The following is a 26,577-nucleotide window of genomic DNA, read 5'->3' on the forward strand; positions in this document are numbered from 1 at the left end:
ATGTTGATGGTCATCACAATCATATTTATGATGATTTTTTTTAATTATTTAGCTGAAGTTTTTTTTTTTTTTTTCTGGATCATACGAGATAGAAGACAACATTGATGATTTTTTTTTCAGCTTTTCATAATGCAACAAAACTTGCAGCTTGAAACTAATACATGGAGCACAGTAATAAGCAATACAATAAAACAACATTATGGTCTAGACAAAACTTTGCAAACCAAAGGTTTTAAAGATACTAATGAATTACAACTGAAAAATCTTAAAACCTATTACATTTATTTCTGTCTATGAAAACAATTATATGCAAAAATAATTATTTAAGCCAATGAATTATAAAATCATAGAAAAAAAAATGAAGTCCTCAGAAGAAATGGTACAAATAACAACAAACATCAATGTCTTAATTACTGAGTTGCTACAATGAGTGTCAGTGTTTTATTTTTCCTCGCTCAAAGAGTGAAGGAAAATATGAAAGGAAGGGGTGATAGCAATGCAAATGGTATATATATATATATATATATATATATATATATATATATATATATATATAATGTGTAATTCTGTGTATAGAAATAACTACATAAAAAGGGAAGTGGGACAATTACTTTGTGATCTAAAAAAAAAAAAAAAAACAATAAAAAACACCAAACTGAAACTCAACAAATAACTAAGGAATGAGAAAGGAATAAAAAGGACTGTTGCCTTTGAAAAGAGACTCACGCTGACAGATGACATTGTCGCGAGGACAATGGATCACAATGACCGGTCTTGGCTGAGTGGACATCGGATTCACTGTTCATGGAAAGGCAGCTTAGTTGTAAATGGCATTTGGAAACACCAGGTGTTTCTTTAATTAAATCTAAAAAATAAACGTAGAGCCTCTAATTAAGTTTGTATATAGAGGTTACTTATTTTTACTCTCTGCGAATGACTAGCAAATATTTTCCAAAATATAGTCCTTTTTTCGCTCAACAAATTTAAAGTACCATATAGAGAATATAAGAAAACTCAATTAATAGATAAGATAGAAATTACAGCGGCTCAAGTGTCTGCTGAATACTGTATAAAATTACTGTATATATGTACATCCCCAGCTACAGTACATACTCAGTATTATCCACTTTGTAAATAACCATGCTGTCAAATAATGTTTTTTCACTTGTTTCACTCGGGTATTATGTGTTTGCATCATTGTTTTACAGTGCATACATATGGCCCTTTAATGAAAATGCAATTAAAATATAATTTAAATTGTTTGGTTACTTCTAAGTCGGATAACCCTGGACACAACAGTCCAAAATTAATGAGGATGGACAGTGGTCTGCTTTCACGCGGTGTTTTCCCAGCACCGCCTGGAGCTTTTTCAGTACAGTTGTCACTGCTCTGAGACACTTCCAAGACACACAGCTGGGCTGTTTCCACTGTAAAGGCAGCTGAGACGAAGAAATCCCATTCTCGGTGTTCATTCTTATTCGATAGGCTGTATGTATTCTTCATCACCACCAGTCTCACAGTTCCCCATGCCTTGGGCAACAGGTGGCTCCTTGACAACAGGGGACGTTGTGATGTCATCATAGTCCTCCTCGATGACTTCAGGTGCTGGTCCTGGCAAGCCTAAATAAAAGGGGCGTCCGGTACGTACAAGGAATTAAATATCAATTTCATGCATTCATTTTAAATTATAAGACTTAAATCCTTTGCATGTAGGGCAGCTGCACAAATACGTTTTGTTACAATGTAAGACTTAAGTGCATAAAAGACAACTCTATAAGTAAAAAGTGGAAGTGAGAGGCAGCAATGAATTTGACATTTGCCTTCTGGCACTTTTCTGGCACTGGGGAACGCAACTTGAGTAAAATACAATTAAACTGGTGAAACTGCTTTACCATTGATTTCATTTTCCATTGCAGGGTTCTGGTTAGAGGAACTATGCCCTTCTTTTTCCATCAGTTCATCGGAGTCCCTTGCTTTGTTCTCAATGTCATCGTACTCTGACTGGGAGGAGGACACACTGTCTTGCCTATTATTCCAATCCGCATCACTTTCTGCAATGGAGGGCAATAAAAAGAAAGTGAAGAAAGTGGACCTGTGACCTGACAATAAATAATAATTAAATTACCTACATTAAGCTTACAGCTTGGCTTTGGAATGCCGTTTCATAGACGGCTTCCGAAATTCTAAAACTAAAATGTTCTGGGGGCGTGACAGATAATTTTTTTCATTGTAAATGGGCAAAATGAGATCACGATCACACACAGTCTGAAAGCGCTTGTCCCAAGCTGGGTCGCGACGAGCCAGAGCCTAACCCAGCAACACAGGGTGCAAGGCTGGAGGGGGAGGACACACACACGGAACGGGATGCCAGTCTGTCACAAGGCACCCCAAGCGGGGCTTGAACCCCAGACCCACCAGAGAGCAGGACCTGACCAAGCCCGCTGTGCCGCCGCACCCCCTGCGAAATGAGATGAGCAACAAATGTGCATTTTATTTCAAGAACCTGGAGACAATACCCCCTGTTGTATCTCTCAGTACATCAAAGATGTGCTATATATCAGTAGGTTAAACTTTATTTTCGTTGTTTGATTGTTCTCATGACTAACTGCAAGCAAAGGAGAAGCCCTAGCAAAGAAACTCTGCTTAGATTTAATGTTCACCCATTATTTCATTATTCTGCTCATGCATTATTATGTCCTAATGTTTTTAATTCCAGCAGTAGTCTGTTTTAACCACGATACAGGCGACTAACACACCAGGTGTGCAGAAATAGTGTATTTTCTGCCTGCAGTGAAGTTAACATAACAAGGTGTTTTTTGTAAGCATTTTCAAAGTCCTTCAGTGCACGCAGCCTCCAAAATTTAAACCATTTTAATGTACTTAAAAGGATACATGCAAAATTATTTGCCTACCTCCGGGAAGGACGCGAGAGGCCAGCTCAAGGCGAGCTGCAGGTAGTTCATCTAGCATTTGGTTAAGATGGGAAATTTTCATAAGCATTAGAGCAATTACAAGTACAAAAGAGCGCGCTCAGTATGCTTTTACAAAAAAAAATAAAAAATTTAAAAGGTAAAAACGCACAAGTTTTCACTTGGCGTCAGTACAGAGATGGACACTGCTGTAGTAACATAGTGTACCTGAGCTTTTCACCTCCGGGGCAAGCATCTCACACACGTTGGGCTCGACATCTTCATACTCACCGCTATCAAAGATGGATGCGTTTCTAGCTACTCGCCTCACTGCAGAAAAATTATAATTTACATTAGTCAAAGCATTTTGGTATTTTTGATGTTGTCTCTAACAATGAAAAAAAAGTTTGTCATTGAACAATACTCCCCTCCAATTTCTTAAGTTTATTATGAACTTGTGCTTATGTTTCTTTTTTTTTTTAAATGATATTGATGAAAAATGGATGAACCTCGATGCAGCTACGTGTGTGATGTATACTGGTTCATAATGCGGTACGTGACAAACTGACTGTATTCTAGAATCACGTGTCTGCATCCAAATCTCTTCTGTGGATGTAACGCACTCTTGGTTATTTTTTCTCTGAGATGTACGTCGCTTTGGAGAAAAGCGTCTGCTGCACGACCGAACGCAAACGTAAATGTAAAAGCAGGGTAACTTGAAGTTAGCTCATGTCACAAGAAAGCACGTGATGGGTGCCCTCTGCTGGGAGAATGAAACAGTCACCGTCGCAGTGAAGAAAAATCAAGATTTTAACGTTAAATACGAACATAAACAGCTTAATATAAGGGGTAACGGTGGGTCAGTGCCGGCAACCAGAGTTGCGCAATGGAGAAATGTTCATTTCCTCTGGATTAAGCTTCATGATGATGACTCAGGAATCCCGTGGTGTGGCAGAAGGCACATGTGCCACATTGTTAGTACAGATATTATACACCCCATGCAAATCTGTACAAAAGTACAAATGATGTGACCAGTTTTTCCCTCACATCTGCTGGATCTTTTGCGCCTCCATTGCCAGAATATCAGCACAGCTGTCACAGTCATAAGCAGCAGACCCAGCACAACTCCCACAATTGTGCCGACTGGGACCGCACGTTCCGTTTCAGGAACGTACTCTGCAATCAGACATGGGGGATTGTCTTAGTATTGGACTACTTCATCCTTTCCTTTTTACATTCTAGAGATTCTCAGGACAAAGTGGTTATTATTGCTTTTTGATTATTGCTTGTTAGATTGGATTACCAAGCGTGTTCATCATGGTGCAGAAATCATGTGTAACATTGCTGTTGTAATATTGGCCCGGCGGATGGTCTTACTTCCACAGTAAACCTGTCCCAGCGTCTTCCTTTCACAGCCCGTCTTGCGGACGCAGTGCTTGATGTACGTCTCTCTGCCAGTGCACTCCAGAGATATGTTGAGCAGTCTTGCTTTTGGAATCACTTTCGGCGTGTGACTTATCGCTTTTCCACAGTCCAGCTCAGAGCAGATCTGTTGACTCGGCATATTCGGCTCCGGGCACACGGGTTCCCATACACCCCCGTAGAAAATTTCAACTGTCCCCCCACATTTCTGGGACAGTTTTAGTCGAATGCTGTCTGTAAAAGAGAAGGGACCAACAGGCACGTTGATGCTGTGCATATTATACGAGAAAGTGTTATAAATCATATCAGTGCCCTTTACAAGTCAACGGCATCCTGTCCCCCTCACCTTCGGCCCCTAGTGCAAATACCCACGATACAAGTCCACAAGAAATATCAATATCATGCATGGAAAATTTCATCTATGCTAGTTTTTTGGGAAGATATTTGCGATTTGCATATTAGACTCATCCTGGATGAGTTCGTTTATATTTCTCTGAGGACTGATTTTGAGAAACAAAAATATCCATCCTTTTACATTTCCATTTTCTTCCTTTTCGCAGATACATTTCTCCAAAGGGCCATAAGCACTCAGGTTAAATAAACAAGTATTTCACAGAAGGTGTAGAGCTTCCAATGCAGACACACAACAGTCGAAGCACAGTCTGACACCAGTTTTTAACTGGTGCACGTTACATGAGTGGCTGCCTGTGCAATTGAGTCTAATGCGAAATACAAAGGTGATTATGACAGATGCACACACATGCTGTCTAAAATTGCTTGTCCCAAGTAGGGTCGCGCAAACCAGAACCCAACCCAGCAGCACAGGGTGTAAGGCTGGAGGGGGAGGGGACACACCCCGGACGGGATGCCAGTCCATCGCAGGGCTCCCCAAGCGGGACTCAGACCCCATACCCACCAGAGAGCAGGACCTGGTCAAACCCACTGCGCCACTGCTCCCCCTCTTCATGACAAATTGTTTGATGAAAATTTATAGAACAGCTAGGAGGTCAGGAAAAAAGTGGATCGGGACAAGATGCGTTTTAAGACCTTCTTTGAATGCACAAAGGGAGTCAGCAGTTGTGAGTGAGAGAAGAAGTTCATTCCATCTGAAGACTGAGAACCTGCAAAATTTCAGTTCTGGACCTCATTTTGATTGAGACCATGAAGCAGCCAGAGGTGGATGTGTATATCAGTCTGGTTGCAGTGACCAGACCCTTTAGGTGGTAAGGTGCATCCATCCATTCGCAATAACTGCTTGCCCAATGGTAGTGTTTTGGAGCCTGTCCCTAGGGTATAAGGGTATAAGGCGGGGGACACCCTGTATGGGATTCCTGCCCATTGCAGGGCAATCATATCCTCGTTCTCTCTCTCTCGCGCACACACACACACACACACACACACACACACACACACACACACACACACACACACACACACGCACATACTGTGGAAAATTACATTGCTGCATCCACCTCTACATGATCCACCTCTTAATCAACACATGATACGTACACCAGTGGTACCCAGAGTGCTACTGTGGTGCTGGTGTACCTATCATGTGTTGATTAAGTCAAGGGACATTGTTCTCAGTTTCTTACCTGAGCAAACCACAGACACATAACTGCTACACTCCCTCTGGGTTGAGCCACACTGCCAGAGCACGGACTCCTTGCCAGTACAACGAAAGTAGTGTGCGGTGAACCGACGACCGGGCTTGACGACTTTATGAGCAACAGCCCCAGAGCAGTTTAACTGCTGGCACAGCAGCCGAGAGTGCTCTTGATCCCACTGGTTCGCACAGACAGGCTGTGCCTGGCCAAATGCTGTTACTTCCACTGTGCCAAAACAGCGATCAGATGTGTTGACCAATTTCACCACAGGGTTGTCTGCAAATTAGAAATGGAGATCTTTGAACTCTGCAGTCACGTCCACCTCGGTGCTTTCTTACTCTTTTTCGTTTGATATTGCAATGCCTTTCGCTTTAGTTTGAACAAACGGTCAAGAGGCCTGATCCCGATACCTGTGCATCTGATGTAAAGTTGCTTGCGCTCTGTGGGCGTCTCCGTCTCCTTGCACTGCCAGATGCTTGTCTCGTTGCCATTGCAGTTGTACGAGTGCTCCCACCAGCGGTTGAGGCTGTTCTCCCTGCTCTCGTGATGAACACGGTTCCCGCATTGCAGGTACTTGCAGAGCACCTGGACCTCCTTGTCACCCCAACCCTGGCCGCTCACCGAGTACAGCTCTTTCCGATTCAATGCGTAAACCCTTCCTTCGCATGGGCTTAAGTCCGTCAGCATGATACGGGCCCACCCTGTGGGAAAATGTCCCGCAAAACACATTTTGGAGCTCAGCCGCAGAAAACGTGCACACACGGCTATTATTGCTTAGATGCTTGTTCATATCGTGGAAATGACAGGACACCACATCACTGGGATAAAAAGGTGCCTTTTCTTTCATAGACTTTTAGGTAAGAAGTAGCTGCAATTCTGACAAAGTGATTACGATTAATCGAAAACAACAGCACAAACATGGGAAGACGCTGATTGCCGTGTAGCAATTGAACCCCGTCTATAGCAGTGTATTTTTCAAATAAGCATCAGCAGCGTAGCCAGAATGTCATAAAGCCAGAGATAGAAGTAACAAAGAAGGTCCAATGGAGACGTTTGCATTTCGTAGACTGAAAACAAAGGAACTTACCGGAGCAACGTACATGACCTTGCGCGCATTTTTCAAGCTTGGTTCCTATTTCGCAGTCTGATATGGAGAGATTGTCCCTCTCGCAGGCAGTAATAATCGAAAATCCTTCTTTAGTTTCCTCGGTGTTGAGTACAGTGCCATTGCCAGGGAGAGCAGTCCCACAATGCAGCTCTTCACAAATCCAATTGAGAAGGTTTTTACTGAGAACCTTGGAGCAGACTGGATACCAGTGGCCCGAGTGGAAGAGCTCCACGTTGCCTGAGCATTTCTCCTTTAGGTCCTGAATCCTGGGCTTTATGCTGCCTATGGGGTACACAAAACACTGAGCTGAAAGTGATGTCACACATCAAAATGTGACCGTACTCTCTGTCACTGTCTTTTTAAGCACACTAAATAATTTTTTTGCAGTTTCTTTGCAACAATTGAAAAAATAAACAATTAAAATATACACTCACTCACACACACACACACACACACACACATATATATATATAAGAAAATGAAGAACAGCTTGTATCACAGTACCTGAACAAGTAACATAGACAGGCCTGTCTTGGCAATAAGACAAGTCACTGTTGGGTGTGAAACTGCACTGGGTGAGGAGATTGTCTGTTCCGACGCAGTACATGCTGCCAATGGTTACTCCACCAGGGATCCTCTCCCCTTTCATTTCAGCAACTGCTACGCCACAGCCTAAGCTTTTGCAGAGGCCGGTGGAGTGGCCGTTGTTCCATGTGTCGGCACACACGGCTCCAGATTTACCCTCCGCGTGCACCATCACCCTGCCCCAGCACCCGCCGTTCAAACTTATAGATACGTTTCCTGTGAAGCCGAGAACTCTGTTATCCGTGATCCTTATCATTTCAAAACAAATTTAAAATTATTGCATTTTTTCAACACGAGTTTTACTGGAATTGATAAGACATGAGTTATAGACATAAATAAAGGAGTGAAAGAGTATACCTTGTATGTGCGTACTGTAAACGATTCGTGCTTGTATATACTAGTTTATATCTTTTTCTGAATAAAATGCGTATATAGTAGAATTGATGTCACATTTGTGCTTATCATAAGGACTATCGAAATGTTAGCGAAAGAAGGAATTTAAATTAAACATGTCCAAATGCTGTACCTGAACACCTGACGAAGGCAATTTTACTATGATTTACAAGATTTTCCTCACGACTGGGACAGTCAAACAGTGAGGTCTCATTCTGTGAGCACCTGTACGTGTGAGTCCACCATGTAGCATTCTGGCCATCATATTGTTCGCTGTCAATGGAACCATAATTCCCACATTGCATTTGTCTACACACGACAGTGGCAGACTGAGCATTCCACGTCTCCTCCGATGCCGCAAGCCAAAAGGTTGTTCCATTGGATTGGATTGCTACTCGGCCAGTGCAGGCAACTTTACTCTCGAGGTACAGAGTTTGATGTTCTAAAAAGAATATAAGGAATGAAAAACAATAAGTCCTTTCATGATTGCAATACCATTTTTTTCTCTGTTACTTTTTCATTGTTACTACTTGGTTTAACCAATGCAACTTGGGCTTCACAGTTTCTACTACACACAATTTCCTCTAAAGCAACATATGAAATTGATCATTACACACCTATTATGTCACATGAGAAAGACTGATTCTCATTAATAACCATTTCGTGCTAAAACTAAGGGACACGAGGGGTTAAAAAACTTTCAAACAGCAGCGTAGACATGCAGCTTGAGCAAATGCATTACTGGTGATCATAGTATAGTATTTTATGAGATACAGAAATAGGCTATATCACCGTTGGTTGATGCGTAGCTTGTTATTTGTAAGTTTTTGTCTATATGTGTTTGCAGAAAAATCACTGCATATCTACATTGGGGAAAATAACAAAGTCAGTCCAGACGGCAGAAGTACAGAGTTCTCACGATTAATGTGGCAAAAACAGAAATCACACTTACGCTGGCAGATTACTTTTATGTTTCGTTTCAAGTTTTTTGCTTTTTTTTCATTCCGTAGACAGTCAGCAATTGTTGAGGCATTTTTTTCACAGGACACGATCCTGTTCCACAATGGCCTTGTTCCATGGCTGAAGAGGTCTTCGCCCATCCTTAATCCTTTGCCACAGTTCAGCTGTCTACAGACTACATCACTCTCATTCATGGTCCAGCCTTCTGAAGGTAAACTCATCCATTTACCCTGAAATAAAATCTCCACCCTGCCTGAGCATCTCCCTGCACCATCGGCGAGACGCACCTCAATGCTACCTGCGCAGGAATCAGGGTTAATGTTACATAAGCAGCATTCCAACAGCCTAAATGTAAACACGTAGTGAAACAGTCATGTGTAATACACACAAACTTCCTAAAAGATAAAGCCATCATTTATAATATTGCAAACTTCAGGAAAAAAGTCTAAACATTTCTCATTTGTGATAAAAAGTGAAGCATTATAAAAAAATCAGCAGTGGAATTTACATGTTAATCTTTGCTGTGGCAACGTATTGGCACTAGCTAATTTTATTTAGTTTTCAAAAAATATCAGTGAAACTTAGGCTTCCATATAGGAAAGGTCATGTTTAATTTGCAGATCCACTGAAATCAGTAGAAATCAATTAACTATTCGTGTACTATGCAGCAGTACAGTCGGAAGTGAGTAATAAATAATAAATGCGCAAATTTGAACACATAGCATAATGGAATGAAATATTGTTGATAATATGCTTACTGCTGCAGGTGACAGTGGCTTTAGTACAGTCTGTGGGTTTTTGATAATTGGCCATGCAATGAAAGACTGAAGACTCTGAACCAAAACAGAATACGTTGTTCACGTGAGCATCACTGGTCCATTCGCCCGGTGAGACCAAAAGAGGCCAGCCGCATCCCAGCTCCTTGCAAACCGCAGATCCATCGTTTATGTCCCATTCATTGGAGCACACTGCCTCATTTATGCCATTCCTGTTGAAATGAACTGCTCCAAAGCAACGACTCTCTTTGGCTCCATTCAGGAGCACCACTTTAACCGTGTCTGCACAGAAACACAAATGTCATTCACACATAATAGACTGCCGCTCACTTTTTAAAGCCACCTTTCCCATGCTTCAAGGTAAAGCCAAAAAGCTGTAAATGGAAGGGAGTGACACATGTAGTGTCCTTGCTTCATAATGAATTTTCACTCATGTCTACAAGCCCATAGAGTTATTTATTACAGTAGAGCAAGAGCTGTGAAGTGCTCTTCCTTACCTGAACATGTGAAACTCAAGTTTTCGGAAGCATTGCAAGATGAGTTTTCCTTTAGTCCAGATGTACCACAATGCATCTCTGAGCAAATTTTATCAGGATTCTTTTCAGTGTAATTGGTTTGGCATGCGCGTTTCCAGGTGTCATTAACTTCAACCTCCAGGTTCCCTGAACAGAGGTTTGCACCACCAGTCAAGCGCAATCTGTGGTGATCTGTTCAAAAGAAGTTATATTTAGTTGCCTTACACCACTTAAAATGTAAAAATATATTACTGAAATGCAAAAGGTTAAAATAAAGAAATGAAAACCTGGAAACACAAATGATAAATACATATAAAGGTTGAAGGCCTCAAGTATTGTATTTTGTCTTAAATATACAATTTGGTCTCCATGTCTCACACTTAAGTAGAAATATATAAATTCAAATGAGAAGCCATTCTGATTCTGGATATTTCAAAGACTTGTATCTTGGTGCGTTGATTTAGGAAGAGCTCACCTTATTTGAGTTTTTATAATGCTGTGACAATGAATAACTGCTTTGCGTCTGATTCGCTGCTTAGCTAATTAGTGAAGGCCTGGTTTCTGTTTTGCATCATGAGATATTGTATATTTTTAATTGCTGGCTGTGATATGAATAATAGTTTTTTCCTCAAAGACACGCAATAACGATTCCTTCTGCATAAGGATACTCAAGTCATATCAGTTTAATAGGAGAAGGTCGTAGCGCTGCGAATCACTTTGGGAGGAACAATTGTGAAAAAGAAAACAGGAAACTCCTTCGTTTACAGCAGATTACCCCAAGAAACAGCATTGTAGATATACAATGTTTTGTGGAAATATATACCTTTTTGCGATATAATGGACTTAAAAATTCAGCAGAGCTGCGGTTTTTGTTCTCATAAAGTTATTCTACTTCAATAAATGCTCACAATCCTGTCCAAGGATGCAACAGGCCATACAACCACACATGTGCACTCAACACAATGTGGATGATTCCTGACAACATAAGTCCCAGGTTATCGGTACACTGAAGTCATTCAACAGAACAGCAACAACGTAAACACAAAATAAGCACTCATTGGAATATAAGAAAATTACAGAATGCAATAAATTTGTTAACTCATGTCCAAAAATGTTATGCTTAGCACAAGCATCATGGGAGAAAACCTCCTGTCATACTGACAACCAGCTCTCAACCAGTTACAACTCTTGAATACTGTCAATTTAATAGGACAACCAAAGCAGACCAATATTACAAGGTGGAGGTTCAGGCAGAAAAATGTAACTGTGAATTCCATTACAGATGCCTCAACTCACGATGGTTTGACTTACGATATTTCGAAGTTACGATAGCGAAATGCATTCGGTAGAATCAGTACTTTGAATTTTGAATTTCGATCTGTTCCTGCACTTGTAATATGTGGTACGATACTCTCTCCTGATGCTGGACGATGGCAGCGAGCCGCAGCATCCACTCAACCACTGTAACAATAACGGAAACAACGGTAAACAACCACAAGTGTAAATGACCGATACTGTGTTGAAAGCATTTTTTTATTTTGTGTTTTCGCATTCCATCATATCTACTCAACACCCATGTGTGTCTCCTGCTTAAATTTGCTCAGTTGTAAGTTATGGCAAGAGTTCTGAGCACCTTTAAGGTAGGCTAGCCTAGGTTATAATGTTCCGTAGGTGCGATACCGTATTCTTATTCACGATTTTTCCACTTACGACGGGTTTATTGGAAGCTAACTCCATCGTTAGTCAGAGAGCATCTGTACTTAAATCATTGTGACACCAACTTCTTTCAGAGAGCAGAACCGAGGACTAATTCGAGGTGCGTGACACAGGTGTGCTGTTATTGGATCCTTTTCCTATGAACAGATCTACTCTACACTGGACAAGTGGATAATAAATGAATGAAACAAAATATGACATTAAAAGAGAAGCTACGAAAAGTATTTTGGTTACAAGTATGTCAGCATTGCCATTGTCATGCATAACGACAAAACATTATTTTGGTTTTCTAATAAATTTACACACACCCAGGACGGGATGCCAGTCCGTCACAAGGCACCCCAAGCGGGACTGAAACCCCAGACCCAGCAGAGAGCAGGACCCAGCCAAATCTGCCGTGCCACCACGGCCCCCTCTCCAATTAGTTTAGGTGACGCATTTTTCATCTGGCAACCAATAAGCATATAATTCCACAAGAACCAATGCTGATGTAATCTCATCACACCAGACATTCACCTAATCAGGTGGTTTCACAAAACAAATTAACCCCTTAATTGAGGGAAACGTGTATATATGTACACATACACATTCACACTCACAAACACACACACCAAATTGAAGTCTCTTGAGTATCATACTGCAGAATTAATTTTTTGTTATACATGTACACATATAATCATAAATCAAGCAAATCAAAGCAACAGAGCCTCAGCTGCATCACTTCCTGCCCTGTTTGGTGAGATCAAATATTATTATGCAGAAAGCAAAGGGGATGTGAGAGTGGAGGTCATGCAGTTCTTGGGCAGGACCAATATACAAATATGACGGCTTTAGCCTAGACAGAGAGCAGCCACCCTGAGACAGGGGCATTCGCCCTGCAGGACATATCAGCAGGAGCTCAGGATGGACCCAATGTCAAAACACATAAACGGGTGAACGAGTACAGGAAACCCAATGGTACTGAATTGTTTTATTCCTATTGTCATACTCTCTCAATTTTTAAACTGGAGCTTAATTTAGAGTTGCGTTTGTGGGTCAGTGGCTTTCAGTGTACCGAATGGGGTCACCAGTAAGGAACGCGAACCCTGGTGTCACTGTTTCTCTGTGCTGAGATGTGGCTGGAGCAGAGGAAACCCATTCCGACCGGGGTCAGATAGCGTGAGCGTACTGGAACAGATGACGGCAGCTGTGGTGTTAGGGGGCAAGTAGGAGCTTGCCGTTATCTCCTTGTTGCACTGCCACAGGTGATTCTCCGTGCCCTCACAGCCCAGGATGGTGATTGCTGTGGATCCCTTGGTGGCGAAAAGGCCTGGTGGCGGGATGACCCGAGACGTGCCGCAGTTCAGCTCCCTGCACACCACATTGGCTTCTGGGGTACCTGCACCACCAGGAGCAAGGTACTAAATTAGGAACCCAGTCACACAGGCATAGAAAGACCACATAGAGTTTGCATCAGTTATTTTTTTGTTGCGATAAATCTGCACTACATTCATATTTTGTACATTTTATGGAATGTTTGTTTTTTTAAGGAATGGGGTGACACTTTGCTTGACCACTGTCAGTTGTTCACCACTCAAAACTGCGTACAGCACAGTAGGTACCGTTTTTACATAGCCTCAGCAGGATACCGCAGTGCATGATGTTTATTCATGGATAAAAGGAGCTGCAACGTAGCAGGTGAAAAAGAAGCAAAAACATCAAATAAACTTTAAAAAAAAAAAAAAACTTGACAAATTGTTTGGCTCCAATTTGTTGATGCAGCAATTTCACGTATTCCACTGTTGTAATTCTTCTGTGCACTACAATCATGGATAAAACCCACTGTGGTTTTTAATGAGAGTTTATTCGGAGCTTTGTTTGCATTTGTTACTGTCAGTCAATGTGTCCAAACGTTTTCATAGTTTAACTCAATTTACGCAATTGAATTATTTATTTTAGTTCAACAAACAATGTAGCTATTTCTGTCTCAACAATTTTCGGCATGAAAAAGAACATATATTTATTTGCAAATAACTGAGCAAATTCGCGATATATTGTATGCATGGCAAGTGAAAAAAAAAATTGCTTAATGAAAGCCAAAATATTAAGGAATAATCACTCTTACCCCAGGTTTTCCCACGATCGATGCCCTTTGATGTTGAGTTTGTGACCAGAACAGTACCGGCACACTCCTGGCTCAGACTCAGCACAATTGTTTCTAGATGAAATAAAAAAGAAAATGGAGTTGGAATGAAATGCATTTAAAAGAGCATGCTGCAAAATTACAAAAGGTTATTTATTTATTTTTTTATTTTAAATCAGGATTTTTAAATAATAACATTTACCTTTTTAATGAACCAATTTATTAATTCATTTAGGTTATTCTTGTGATATGTGTACATTTTTTCTTGTAGGCTGCATGATATGCAAGCAGGCATAAAAATTCTTTCAGAAAGTTATTATGTATATATTATGTAGATATATATGTTGTGGGTGGGGGTGCGGGGGTGCGGTGGCGCAGTGGGCTGGACCACAGTCCTGCTTTCCGGTGGGTCTGGGGTTCGAGTCCCGCTTGGGGTGCCTTGCAACAGACTGGTGTCCCGTCCTGGGTGTGTCCCCTTCCCCCTCCAGCCTTGCGCCCTGTGTTGCCGGGTAGGCTCCGGTTCCCCGCGACCCCGTATGGGACATGCGGTTCTGAAAATGTGTGTGTGTGTATATATGTTGTATTATATTTTAGAAATTTTTTTTTCTTTGAAAATTACTGTGTTTTAAATGGACACAACTTTGAGAAGTGGAGCATACTGTCTAACAGAGTAAATATTGGTATATAGTGTGTCTTTTTGAAATCAACTAATAAATTTAATTTCCTAAAAAAAAATCTTATCGTTGAAAAAAAACATATCATGAGTTTTACATAAAATGTTAATCAGTTGCCTAAAGGTGTGGAAGTTACTCAAAAAAACCTTTGGTTAGTTTAGTACCTTCTAACAGTGTAAAAGTACAGCAACTAATTAGGTTCAATGTAACATCATATGCAGGTTCCAAAATTCTGTTAAATTCTTCTTCTTCTTTTTTAATTTTTTTAGCAGAAGTTATTGCCCAAGATGTAAAAACAAAGACAAAAAGTGACACTAAGTGCAGTGTTACCAAGTACCACATGTACAAATGTACAAGTACCAATTTCCACTGTTAAATGAAAGAAATATCAAAAGACATGTAAACAGTTTAGACATTGGAAGCTGAATAGGTTTTTGAATAAATCTGTAGAGCAGTGCAACATAAGTGCCTGGTTAAGACTGGTTGATTTGTAAGAATACGAAACATAGACTTTTGTGTTTTGTTTTCTCATTTAGATAGGTGTTAATGTACAAAAACTAGGAAAGCAGTGAATTAATAGATTATTATTATTATTATTATTATTATTATTATTATTATTATTATTGCTGCTCCCAGACCAACTTAGTTCAGAAGATTGCACTCATGGGAACAGCACAAATCCTTCACAAAGTACTTCAATTAATCCCTCTGGTGTCAAAGGAAGAATCAGTTGGAACATTTGACTGAAAGGAATAATAATAATAATAATAATAATAATAATAATAATAATAATAATAATAATAATAATGAATAGACAGTGTCTGGGAGACAGTAAACACAAAACTCGTGAAGAAAAATGCACAAAATGAATACTTTTCGACCTGGTGTCATGGCTCAGCAGGTAGCGCTGCTGTCTTACAGCTCCTAGGATGTGTTTAGGTGTGGCTTTGAACAAAATTCACTCTGTGTGATGTTTCCATGTTCTACCCTTATTGGCATATGTTTCATCCTGCAGTTTAAAGATATATACTGACAAGAACTGGGGACTCCAAACTGCCCGTAGTGCGTGTATGTGCGAGCATGTGTGTTATGCTGCTCTGCTCTATGACGGTATAAATGATAGTGGAGTTTAGTGCAGTGAATCTCATACCTTTACCATTGATAAAGCGATCAGCTGAATGCCACTAATTCAGAAATATCATTGTACATCTCTTTTGATGAGGGTCTGCACATGAATCAATTCCTCCCAGCAACAAAAACCAAGATGCTGTCAAAGTGCTGCTGCGGTCTAGAACATGATTCCACAGGAGACATAAGAGGAGGAATATTTCAAGAAGCTCTTCTAGCCTTACCGGAACAGTTGATGATGATGTGTTGAGTATCATAGTTACAGGGAGTGATACCCCAGCCATTGAACAGGCAATCCCAGAGATGCTTCTCCTCTCCGGTGCAGTTGATTTCGTTCATCCATGCCTTCTTCGGTGGATCGGTGGACGAGTGTTCGGTTGAAGAGACCGTGCGGGTCCCGCAGCCAAGCGCCCTGCAGATCACTTTTTCATTTGCAACGCTCCACTTATAATTGCAGATGACACCCCATTCTCCATTGTTGAAGACCTCCACACGACCATCACATGGACCCCGGCCTCCCCACAGGCGCAGTTTATTTAGTGTTCCTGCAGAAAGAAAAAAAAATATTCTTACGGTTAGTATTAATCCAGTGTTTAATAACTTGAGCTCATGTTTAAAACTGAAGACCTTCTTCAGAAGGCCTAAACAAGCCCGAAAAATCTGAAAAAGAAAATGGAAAAACAATTTCCAGGTTTTTTTTTTTTCTTCACTGCGTGCACTGTATTGCAATTTAGCCACAATTAAAACAAAAAAGTAAATGTAATATTGCGACATTTGATTTAATAGAAAAAATGAATGTAAAAGAAACACGTTTGAAATAGCTTGTGAGAAACAGCCCTCAAAATCTACTAAACAGGAAAAGCTAACCACATTTCCTGCTGAAATATGCTTCTACCATATCAATAGGGAGTTTGAACTGAGTACCCTTTGGTGACGGCGTAGTTTCACTGATGCCGCGATAAACTGAAGTCGCTCATTTTTGCCAGGCTCAGCATTCAGTTAAACCACAAATTAACCATAAATTTAATGCAATAACTTCAACACAAACACAAATAGATACCCATTTATATAAAATCCTAACTAATAACTGATGGTTTCGTTATTTAGTAGCATTTCATTTATATAGTCATTTATATATATATAATGCTTATTAGTAATCTTTTCGAAACCTTTATTAGTAGTTGTGCTTTCTGAGTTTTTATCAGGGATATAGTTAAAATAAGGCAGTGAAATGTTTGATGCAAAATTTGGGGGAGGATTACAACTTATATGTGACACTAGTTTAAAAGCAGGCTTTAGATGGCCATTTCACAGCAAATGTGATATTACAAGAAATGTTTTATTTTATTGTAATACAGTACATTTTTGACTGAAGGACTGCACATTGCAAGTATGACATTTATCCAAGCTTGAAATCAAGAAGAGGTAATTTTATTGGCATACATTTACATTTGAAATACAGGCCAACAATAATCAATCTAAATTGAGAAAAGCATGTGACTTTTTAATAAAAGTAGGCAAACAATATAGTAAACTTGAAACTAGTAGTAAAATATCCACCTTAATGGTTCTGTACAGAAAAAGAAAAATCATAGAGGGAAACATTAAAGTCAATTTTAATATAAGTTGACATAAACCACATTACAAAAAAAATAATGTGTTGTAGAATGATTTCTTACATTAGCATTTTTAATGATTTTTTAAATTATTATACTATTTAACTATTAAATGTTGAGCAGTATTTGAAAGCAAACATATATACTGCACGTGGCAGTTATAAAATATGGACTAATTTTAGAAAAAATTATAGTGGTAATCTTTCTTTCTAACAATCCACATCTGCTCCCAAATAACATGTTCTGGCATTTGTGAGCCAACAAGCGATGAAGCAAAGAGATATATGCATTTCTTTAATCTTTCATATTTTTCATATTGCCTTTCTTGTTAAGTGCTGAGATCTTTCTGGAAATTGACTGTAAAAATCAACAAAAAAAATGTAAAGCAATTCAATGTACACACACACTTTCTGAACCGCTTTTCCCAGATGGGGTCGCGGGGAGCCAGAGTCTAACCCAGCAACTCAGGATGTAGGGCCGGAGAGGGAGGGGACACACCCAGGACGGGACGTCAGTCCGCCACAAGGCACCCCAAGCGGGACTTGAACCCCAGACCCACCGGAGAGCAGGACCCGGTCTAACTCACTGCGCCACCGCCCCCCTCCAATTCAATGTAAATAGAAAAAATAAAATAAAATTTCTATTTAATCTTCAAAGAACTTTTCTGCGGCCACTTTGTCATTTAACAGAATTGCCGTGAATTAACCTAGTTAATACTTCAATTTTTTTTTTTTTTTGGCAAATACACATAAAATGTTTACTAAAATATTTAACAATACACTTCATATGGTTATTTAAATATTTTATCATTATAAAGCCATTAATGATGACCTAAAACCATTACAGAATGAATTTCAAAAAAATGAAACAATCTCAGACACACACACACACACACGTTTCCAGAACCGCTCGTCCCATACGGGGTCACGGGGAACCGGAGCCTACCCGGCAACACAGGGCGTAAGGCCGGAGGGGGAAGGGGACACACCCAGGACAGGACGCCAGTCCGCCGCAAGGCACCCCAAGCGGGACTCGAACCCCAGACCCACTGGAGAGCAGGACTGTGGTCCAACCCACTGCGCCACTGCACCCCCTAATACAATCTCAGACAGTTATTTTAAAATTTTGTAAGAACTGCTGATTGGCTACAAACCCATTTAAGAACACCCAAATTATTTTTTGGATATGAAAAATCTACATATAGCAGTTTAGAATGATACCAAATAAAGTGTCACTGTGGAAAATATATTATTTTTATTTGAGTATAAACTTTGCACTTACGCAAGAACTTAAATGTTTAGCTGCAATGCTGCAAACTTCTCAATGAATGTCTGTAGTGCATTGTGTATATTTCTGCCCTATGATTCACAATACTGAATTTAATGGAAGAAAACATAAGTTTACCGAAGCATAAGACTTATTTTCCTACTACCTCAATAAAGGTGCAAGTCAAGTGAGTACCACAAAGCATGAAAATTTAAATTAACATTATTAGATAAAGTCTCTTGAAGGGTCCTGCTTTAAAACGGTTGTGCAATCTACTAAATGTATAGTGCTCTAATAAAAGATCCAGCTATATAAATGGTTTAAACTGTAAGTCACTTTTCATAAGAGTGCTGTCAACAAATGGATAATAGTTGTTTAAAGGTAGTGATAGTAAAATAGAGTAAAAGTAAATACTTGCCATAGATAGCCCATGCATTCAGAAGTAACAGGAAGATCTTCATGTTCACAGATCAAAGGTCTGCACTAAGATAAAGAGAGATGTAGAGTAGGAGTGCAATATGAATGAGCATCAGCTCCGGAGAGTAACTGTGATATGCAGTTTGTAGAGTATCACATTATTTAAGTAACAGCATGTCATTTTAAGATCATAATATAAAAGCGAACCTTCTCTGATTATGAAAAATATTTTTCAGTTGCTACATCAACATTGAATAATTAAATCTAAGAAAAAAGATGGCTCGAAATTTACTTATCTGATATTTTTCGCCAAAGCAGCTTGCAGTGTTAAGCTGCTTATTATTGTTCAATCGTATACCCAGCTGCTTACATTTACTGGAGTACTGCAAATTAAGAACATGAATCAAAGCTGTTGCAACAGGAGTTTGGATTTGGACGTGAATCTTTTTAGTCCACACGAAGCATCTCTAGCCACTATGCTACCTGTTGCCTTGACTGTACCCGAATCAGCAATAAAAACACCAAAATTACGTAATATATGTATAGAACAATAAAACAATAAATGAAATGAGCAACGGCTATGTATGTAGCACTTAGTCTATTTGCAAATGCATGGCAAACAATTCAAAGATGTTTCGTAACGGTTCATAGCAAACCTTTCATAAAGCAAGTTTTATTAATGCTAATAAAGTATGAGGGTACATGATTCTTTAGCTGATAGTACCTAAAATTTTCCAAAAAGGAAGTGATTCAGATTCTAATTATCACCGTAAGCATCTCCCATGATATAAGTAAAGATCTCTGCAGCACGTGATCCCTTTTCAAAATTCTCTTTCATGCAAAACCTATATTTTAAAAATGAATTAATATACTGATTAAATTTGAAAAAGTGGCGTCTCTGTCAAACGACATTATAACAAAACTGAGTGCATGTAAAATCTCAGGCAAACACTGGAAACATGCTTAAATAAATTAATCTCTTGATATTCCTGTGAAACTGAATTAAATAACAGGCATATAGGAAAAACCTCTGGAAGTCCAAGGGAAAATACTTAAAGTACAGTTCTGTTATGATTTCCCGAAGAGCGGAAGAGGGGACGTTGAAGGGTTCTTTGAAGTGCTTGTTGAAGTTGAACACGTTGAAGTGTTTTCGCAGAGCAATTACAATATTGTCCCTAAAATGGGGTACATACTGCATTATTTGCCTTTGCTGATGAGAGCCCAACAAACATGTCAAGGTAAACTGAGTATAGGAAGAGGTAGAATTAACCAGAGCAAAGAGAAACAGTGGATGCTCCTTTTCAAGCTTCCAAGAGTTACTACAAACCCCCTGAACACTGAAGACCTTTGCAAGGTGAGAAGAGAAAACACATGCATATGCATGGCTCCACTGAAAAGTTCTGGATGCATTTGATCAACGTTCTAGCTTGGTCGTGCTGGAGCTTCCTGCTCCAAGAAATACCCACACCCACAAACATGATGGGGGAGCTCTTCTCCCTTCTGGAACTTGAGTTGCATCGTTGAGTTTGTTCCTCTGCCTTGTACTTCCATACTTTGTCTGTAGTTGTGTAGGTATAGAGTAAATTGTGTTCTTTTATTGTTTCTATGGTTTTGTTAGGGGGGTGCGTTGGCGCAGCGGGTTTGGCCGGGTCCTGCTCTCTGGAGGGTCTGGGGTTTGAGTCCTGCTTGGGGTGCATTGTGACGGTCTGGCATCCCGTCTTGGGTGTATCCCTTATGCCCTGTGTTGCCAGGCTAGGTTCTGGTTTGCTGTGACCCTGCTTGGGACAAGCTGTGTGTGTGTGTACAGTTTTTGGCAGGGGGTGGGGGGGGTGTTAGTTAATTTAGCTGAACATAGTTAGCTAGGAAACAGGAGATTTTTTGGCGTTGCCACGTTTATTTTCAGGATTTAAGGTGGGTAGTCTTGTGGTTTTCTCATGTAAGAGTAGGCAGATCTTTCACTTTGGACACTACCATGTACAACACTCTTGTTTTTACTTCTATAGACTCAGTAACCTTCTCCTTCTAGAACTCCTCCCCTTCTAGAAAAAAAAAAATTAAAAAAGAGTCACTTGGTTTTGTTTCCTCACACCCTATCTGGACAATATATACATTCAAGGTCTTAATTTAACGTTCGCATTCTAGTCTAATAAGAAGAGGGTTGTAACTACTGGCATGCATTTAAGGCTCAGATATGCACTTGGTCAAAAAAAAGACGCGAATAAACAAAAGAGTAGGTGAAAAAAAATATATAAATGACAAGTGATCTTTATAATTTGCACGGATAATGTAATGCTTGTGGATAGCAAGCATTACATTTACTCATGCTTTTCCTCAAGGTGACTTAGAATGATAATCTGCCTACTATAATTTACCCATTTATACAGCTGTGTATTATTACTGGAGAAATTTAAGATAAGTACCTTGCTGAAGGGTACTAAAGCTGGAGGTGGGATTTGAACTTGCAGCCTTTGGGTCCAAATACAGCAGCTCTAATCACTACAATACCAGCTGTCATTTTATTTTATTTTATTTTATTTTATTTTATGCACCTGTTCCATCAGACACACACACATACACACACACACACAAACACACCCCTGACCAAGCGTGCAGCTCACTGCCAGTGTTGCTTAACCTCTCGCTTCCTCCCAAGACGTGTTCACCATGTTGTGGGACAGCAACTGCCCACCACACGGAAACACGTGAGCAGCCTGCCAGCAGCGCTTGGCTCTGTGGTGAGCCCACCTGCTCGGAGAAGCCACTCCTTAATCACGCACATCTCAGAGCCACCAGAAGCCCGGGTGCTTCAGGCCAAAGCCACGTCAAAGGGATAAATACACAACGTCCAGACGGAGGGCATCTCTGGGTGGCTCTTGAGATGGTAAGGTCATCAAGTTATAGAATTAATTCACTATACAGTAGCACTTTTAAACCTGAAGGTTTTCAAATAAATACACACACACACACATTTTCAGAACCGCTTGTCCCATAGGGGGTCATAGGGGACCGGAGCCTACCCAGCAACACAGGGCGGAAGGCCAGAGGGGGAGGGGACACACCCAGGATGGGACGCCAGTCCGCCGCAAGGCACCCCAAGCGGGACTCGAACCCCAGACCCACCGGACAGCAAGACTGCGGTCCAACCCACTGCGCCACCGCGCCCCCTCAAATAAATATTATATATATAAATATATAAAATTCCTTTTTATACAACTTAAAGCGATGCTGTATTAATTCTCATATCCCATTTTTACATCCATCATTACTTTTTCTACAGTTATTACTTATATCTATATCTATAACCTATATATATATATATAACTTGAAGCGATGCTGTTTTAATTCTCATATCCCATTTTTATATGCATCATTACGTTATTCGTAAAGAATGAAGACAGGAAGCAGCAATAAATAGATATAGCAAGAGCATTTTACTTTCTGATTCTATTAGTATTACTGTGTTATTTGGACAGGAATTCAAAGATGAAACTTTTCGATAGGAACTTTAAACAAAAATAAAATGAAACAATTAGCTTGTCCAGGATCTAGGATGAAGTCCAGAGATCGTAAAGGTGCTGCTAGCCTGGCAGATGGGATTTCCATACTCTCACTAATGGTCATTTGTTAGCACTTCCCTTTTTAAGCTTGCATTTATCTTGGTGTCAGAGAAACAAAGCAGCCCTATAGAAGCTGCTGGGCCATTTCAGTGGACTAATAGTGGTGAAAAAAAAAAAAAAAAATTGCTGTGACATTAACAACATAATTAGATGTGTCAGATTCGCCGAGGCTGCTGTGCAAGTGCAAGCGGATCTCACCGCGTCCTTGAGATTACAGCAGACGGTCATCTGTCGCGCTGGAACTGTTCGGTTGGTGGGAACTGTAATCGCGGACCTTGTAGAGAACTGCACTGTGATACTGCAGCCTGCTGATTTAATGCAGCGCAATTTTGCCATTTAATAGAACTTCGCGATGTCATACTGAGTAAACCACGTCACAGAGTGAATGCAAATTACTTTTTTATTTAAAAAAAAAAGATTAATTTCAGATTAGTAATAACCTTGCTAGGGGCAACCTGTAGTCACTGGAAAAGCGAGGGTTAATTTATCATTATCATGGAAAAGAATTTTAAAACATGAAGGGAGCTAAGCATCCCTAACAGCGTACATAGGAAAAACGATTGTATATATATTATTGACATGATTCAGTTAATAAAGACTAAGTTTCATCAAGGTTAAGATTACTTAAGGAATAAAAAGTCATAAACTCACTTCACTTCAGCGTTGCTGCTATAATACTCCTGTTAACCATTATTAACACTTCAGTAGAATTTTAAGTTTGCAAAACCATTCGCAATTTTACAACACAAAAACAGAACAAGTAATGGCCACAGTCCTCGTACCTGGATGTTTCGAGAAGCAAAAATCTGCAGACTTCATCAGATAAATACTTTTCCTTTTTTTTTCATGAACTCCACAACCCAGCATGGATATCTGCCAGCACTTTAGCAAGTCAGTCTGTACACATTTCTTACACTCCAGATGAATTTTGAATGTTCCTGGTCAGCAGTATCTTTGCACGGTACATTGTAACCAGTTTTTATACCTGTTGTAATTAGTATTGTTTTTTTCATGCTGAGCTGACTACCAAGTCCTCTGTGTCCGATAGAGCCCTTGTTACTGTATTATTATGGTATTATTTTGCTTCTTGGAAATGCAGAAGATGATGGTGTGTTGTTAATTAACTGAAAATACAAGCTCTGCATTATATAACTTGACAGCTATGAATGTATTAGGAGCTTCTGATGCAGTAAGTTCACTGCTATTTTACATGCATTTACAAACAAACAACAGTTTGATTTATATTTTTTCATTCATCACATACTTTTCTCCCGAGCACCTTACGATATTAAGCTACTTACCCATTCATGCAGCTGGGTAATTTCAGGTTAAGTATTTTACTCAGAGGTCCTGCAGCCAGAGGTGGATTCAAACCTGCAATGCTGTTTTAAAGGCAGTTGCTCTAACCACTACACTTCCAGCTATAGAATAATCAGGACATGTTCAGCAGAATGCTGTATCTGCCATTTTTTTTATTATTATTTAACCTATTATTTACATACACACACGATTTGAAACCGCTTGTCCTGAGCAGGGTCACAGCAAGCCAGAGCCTAACTCAACAGCACAGGGCGCAAGGCTGGAGGGGGAGGGGACACACCCAGGACGGGACGCCAGTCCATCGCAAGGCACCCCAAGCAGGACTCAAACCCCAGACCCACCGGGGAACAGAACCTGGCCAAGCCCGCTGCGCCACGGCATCCCAACCTATTATTTATTAAATTTCTAATCTAATTCTGCAATATAGTCTATGGAACATTATTACGACGTATTTTATTATTTTTCACGATTTCTTTGGTGACTCAGTGCTTCTTTCTGACTATTTTTAAATGGCAAATTGTGTTACATCAGGAAGAAAACACTGAAACCGTGAGGCTTGGTTGCAATATTTCTTGGATCCAGGCCCACAGATCACACTTCGCAACATTACAGGCCAACATTACAAGCACTTCCCTTTGGATTTAGGAAAAAAAAAAAAAAACGACATCCCAGAAATGTAAAGTGAGACTCAATGCAAGAAAAAAGGCCATCTTCCACAGCACTGCTTTTCGCAGAAAAAAAGGATTAGCTGTGAAATCGTTGACAAGAAGGAGGAGCACTTAACCATGTTTCGTCCAAGCGTTGCCGTTTGGTTATCCTCAGACCATGTTTTAATTTTACTTTGGAAGAGGTGCTGACTGATTTACAGGATGTTCACATGCAATACTTGTTTTTACTTCCAGGCGCAAAGTTACGAGACTCACAGTTTTAATATTTCCCTGTATGAAGGAGGCTGAAATGGAGTTCGTAATTACGCATTGCTTTATGACAATATATATGTGGAATAGCCATTACGGAGAAGTATTATATAATGTAAAAATTGTCCTAATGTAGATTTTGAAGAATATCTGTTTCTTGATTAAAACACCATGCAACATTGTTGTAGCTGTATTATATGCTGTGAATAAATATGATTAAATATTTTTTTCAATAAACGATGTGTGTTTTGAATAAATGAAGGGGATGCTAATCCAATTAGGTTTCATGCACACAAATCCTTTCAGCTTGTAATTGTTCATGACAACACTTGGGAATTTGTACCAATCAGGAGCCCTCACTGATGTCGGACATCACAACTGTTGATTTGGACTGAGTTGGTTCTCCAGACACTCCCTGCTCCTTCGTCATCGCTGATGGACTCTCCACAAAACCCAGAAACGTTCAAAAGCATCGATTTTCTTTCATGCTCTCAGTCCAAGTCTGCAAACATGTTCCTGAATGCAATCTGTATACTGAGACTAACTCGATGACATGCTGCAATGAGACATCACATGGAAGAAAGAAGCCCACAACACTGTCCTCTGAACTTGGCTTGCTTTATTTGTGGAACTGAATACACACTGCTGTGCTTTGAATTCCGGGTCCTTCTCCGAAACCGTCTTCAAGGAGACAGTAGATTTCTACCTGATGACAATGTCAGCGCCACCTGTTTAATTTCGTTTGCAATGTATTAATTTTGTCGGCTGAATGAAACATATGAAATTCACAAACATAACCTCCGGATATAAGGCGGCAATCACAGTTAAGGAAATTGTCGGAAATTGCCGCGAACGAAACCGTTAATCGTGTGTTCGGGAACATCAACAGAAAAAACAGCAAATGGAAATTACATTGAAAAAAGAGTCAAATCAGTGAGTAGCACAATAGTTTTAGGCCTCTTGTCGTGGCAAGGCTTGAATCAATAGGGTGTCAGGCAAGCTACTGAACGGGTGAAAAAAAAACAATGAAAAAACAAATGGCAAACAAAAACACTGCTAAACGTTGAACAATTCATTTGGTAAACCACAATCGTGAATTTAACAAGTGGTTGAATTAGCAAACCTTTTTTTTTCCCTTGTTTTCAGTGCCCAGACCCCTTCCCAAGCCCCATTGTCCTTTAAAATGAGTCATGGTCCGCTGTCTCCTCTTGTGGCATATCAACATCCAACAATGCTGCAGCTCTCCTCTTTGTTTTATCTTCTAACATGGAGAAAACACGTAAAATACCTACAACGGTATCCATGCATATTCGTGATCAGTTAACACAATTCCTCCCAGCCTAACACGCACGCAAACGGATCAAAAAGTTTCACGCACTCAGCTCTCACTCTTGCGAGGAACATGCCTGAAATTCTTTATTTATTGTTTTTTTTTTTGTTTGTTTTTTTTTTTCCTCATTTATTTATACCTAATTTACACTTCTGGTGCAGCACTTTTTCGTTAAA

At 39.9% G+C, this 26,577-nt stretch overlaps 1 protein-coding gene across 1 annotated transcript; it reads right to left on the bottom strand.

Moving 5' to 3' along the window:
* Positions 1–1,474: 1,474 nt before the first annotated feature.
* LOC108930438 (scavenger receptor cysteine-rich type 1 protein M160) lies at positions 1,475–25,501 on the bottom strand. Its single transcript, XM_029255005.1, has 15 exons — positions 25,432–25,501; positions 16,143–16,463; positions 13,139–13,372; positions 9,746–10,045; positions 9,172–9,285; positions 7,554–7,850; positions 7,047–7,331; positions 6,352–6,642; positions 5,930–6,217; positions 4,287–4,565; positions 3,957–4,085; positions 3,138–3,239; positions 2,913–2,963; positions 1,893–2,051; positions 1,475–1,620 (listed from the first exon to the last, which is right to left on the bottom strand). Exons 1-15 carry the CDS (start codon positions 25,499–25,501, stop codon positions 1,475–1,477), a joined length of 3,066 nt encoding a protein of 1,021 aa, XP_029110838.1.
* Positions 25,502–26,577: the final 1,076 nt, after the last annotated feature.

The sequence above is a fragment of the Scleropages formosus genome, chromosome 1 (genome assembly GCF_900964775.1).
Source record: "Scleropages formosus chromosome 1, fSclFor1.1, whole genome shotgun sequence".
Taxonomy (NCBI): domain Eukaryota; kingdom Metazoa; phylum Chordata; class Actinopteri; order Osteoglossiformes; family Osteoglossidae; genus Scleropages; species Scleropages formosus.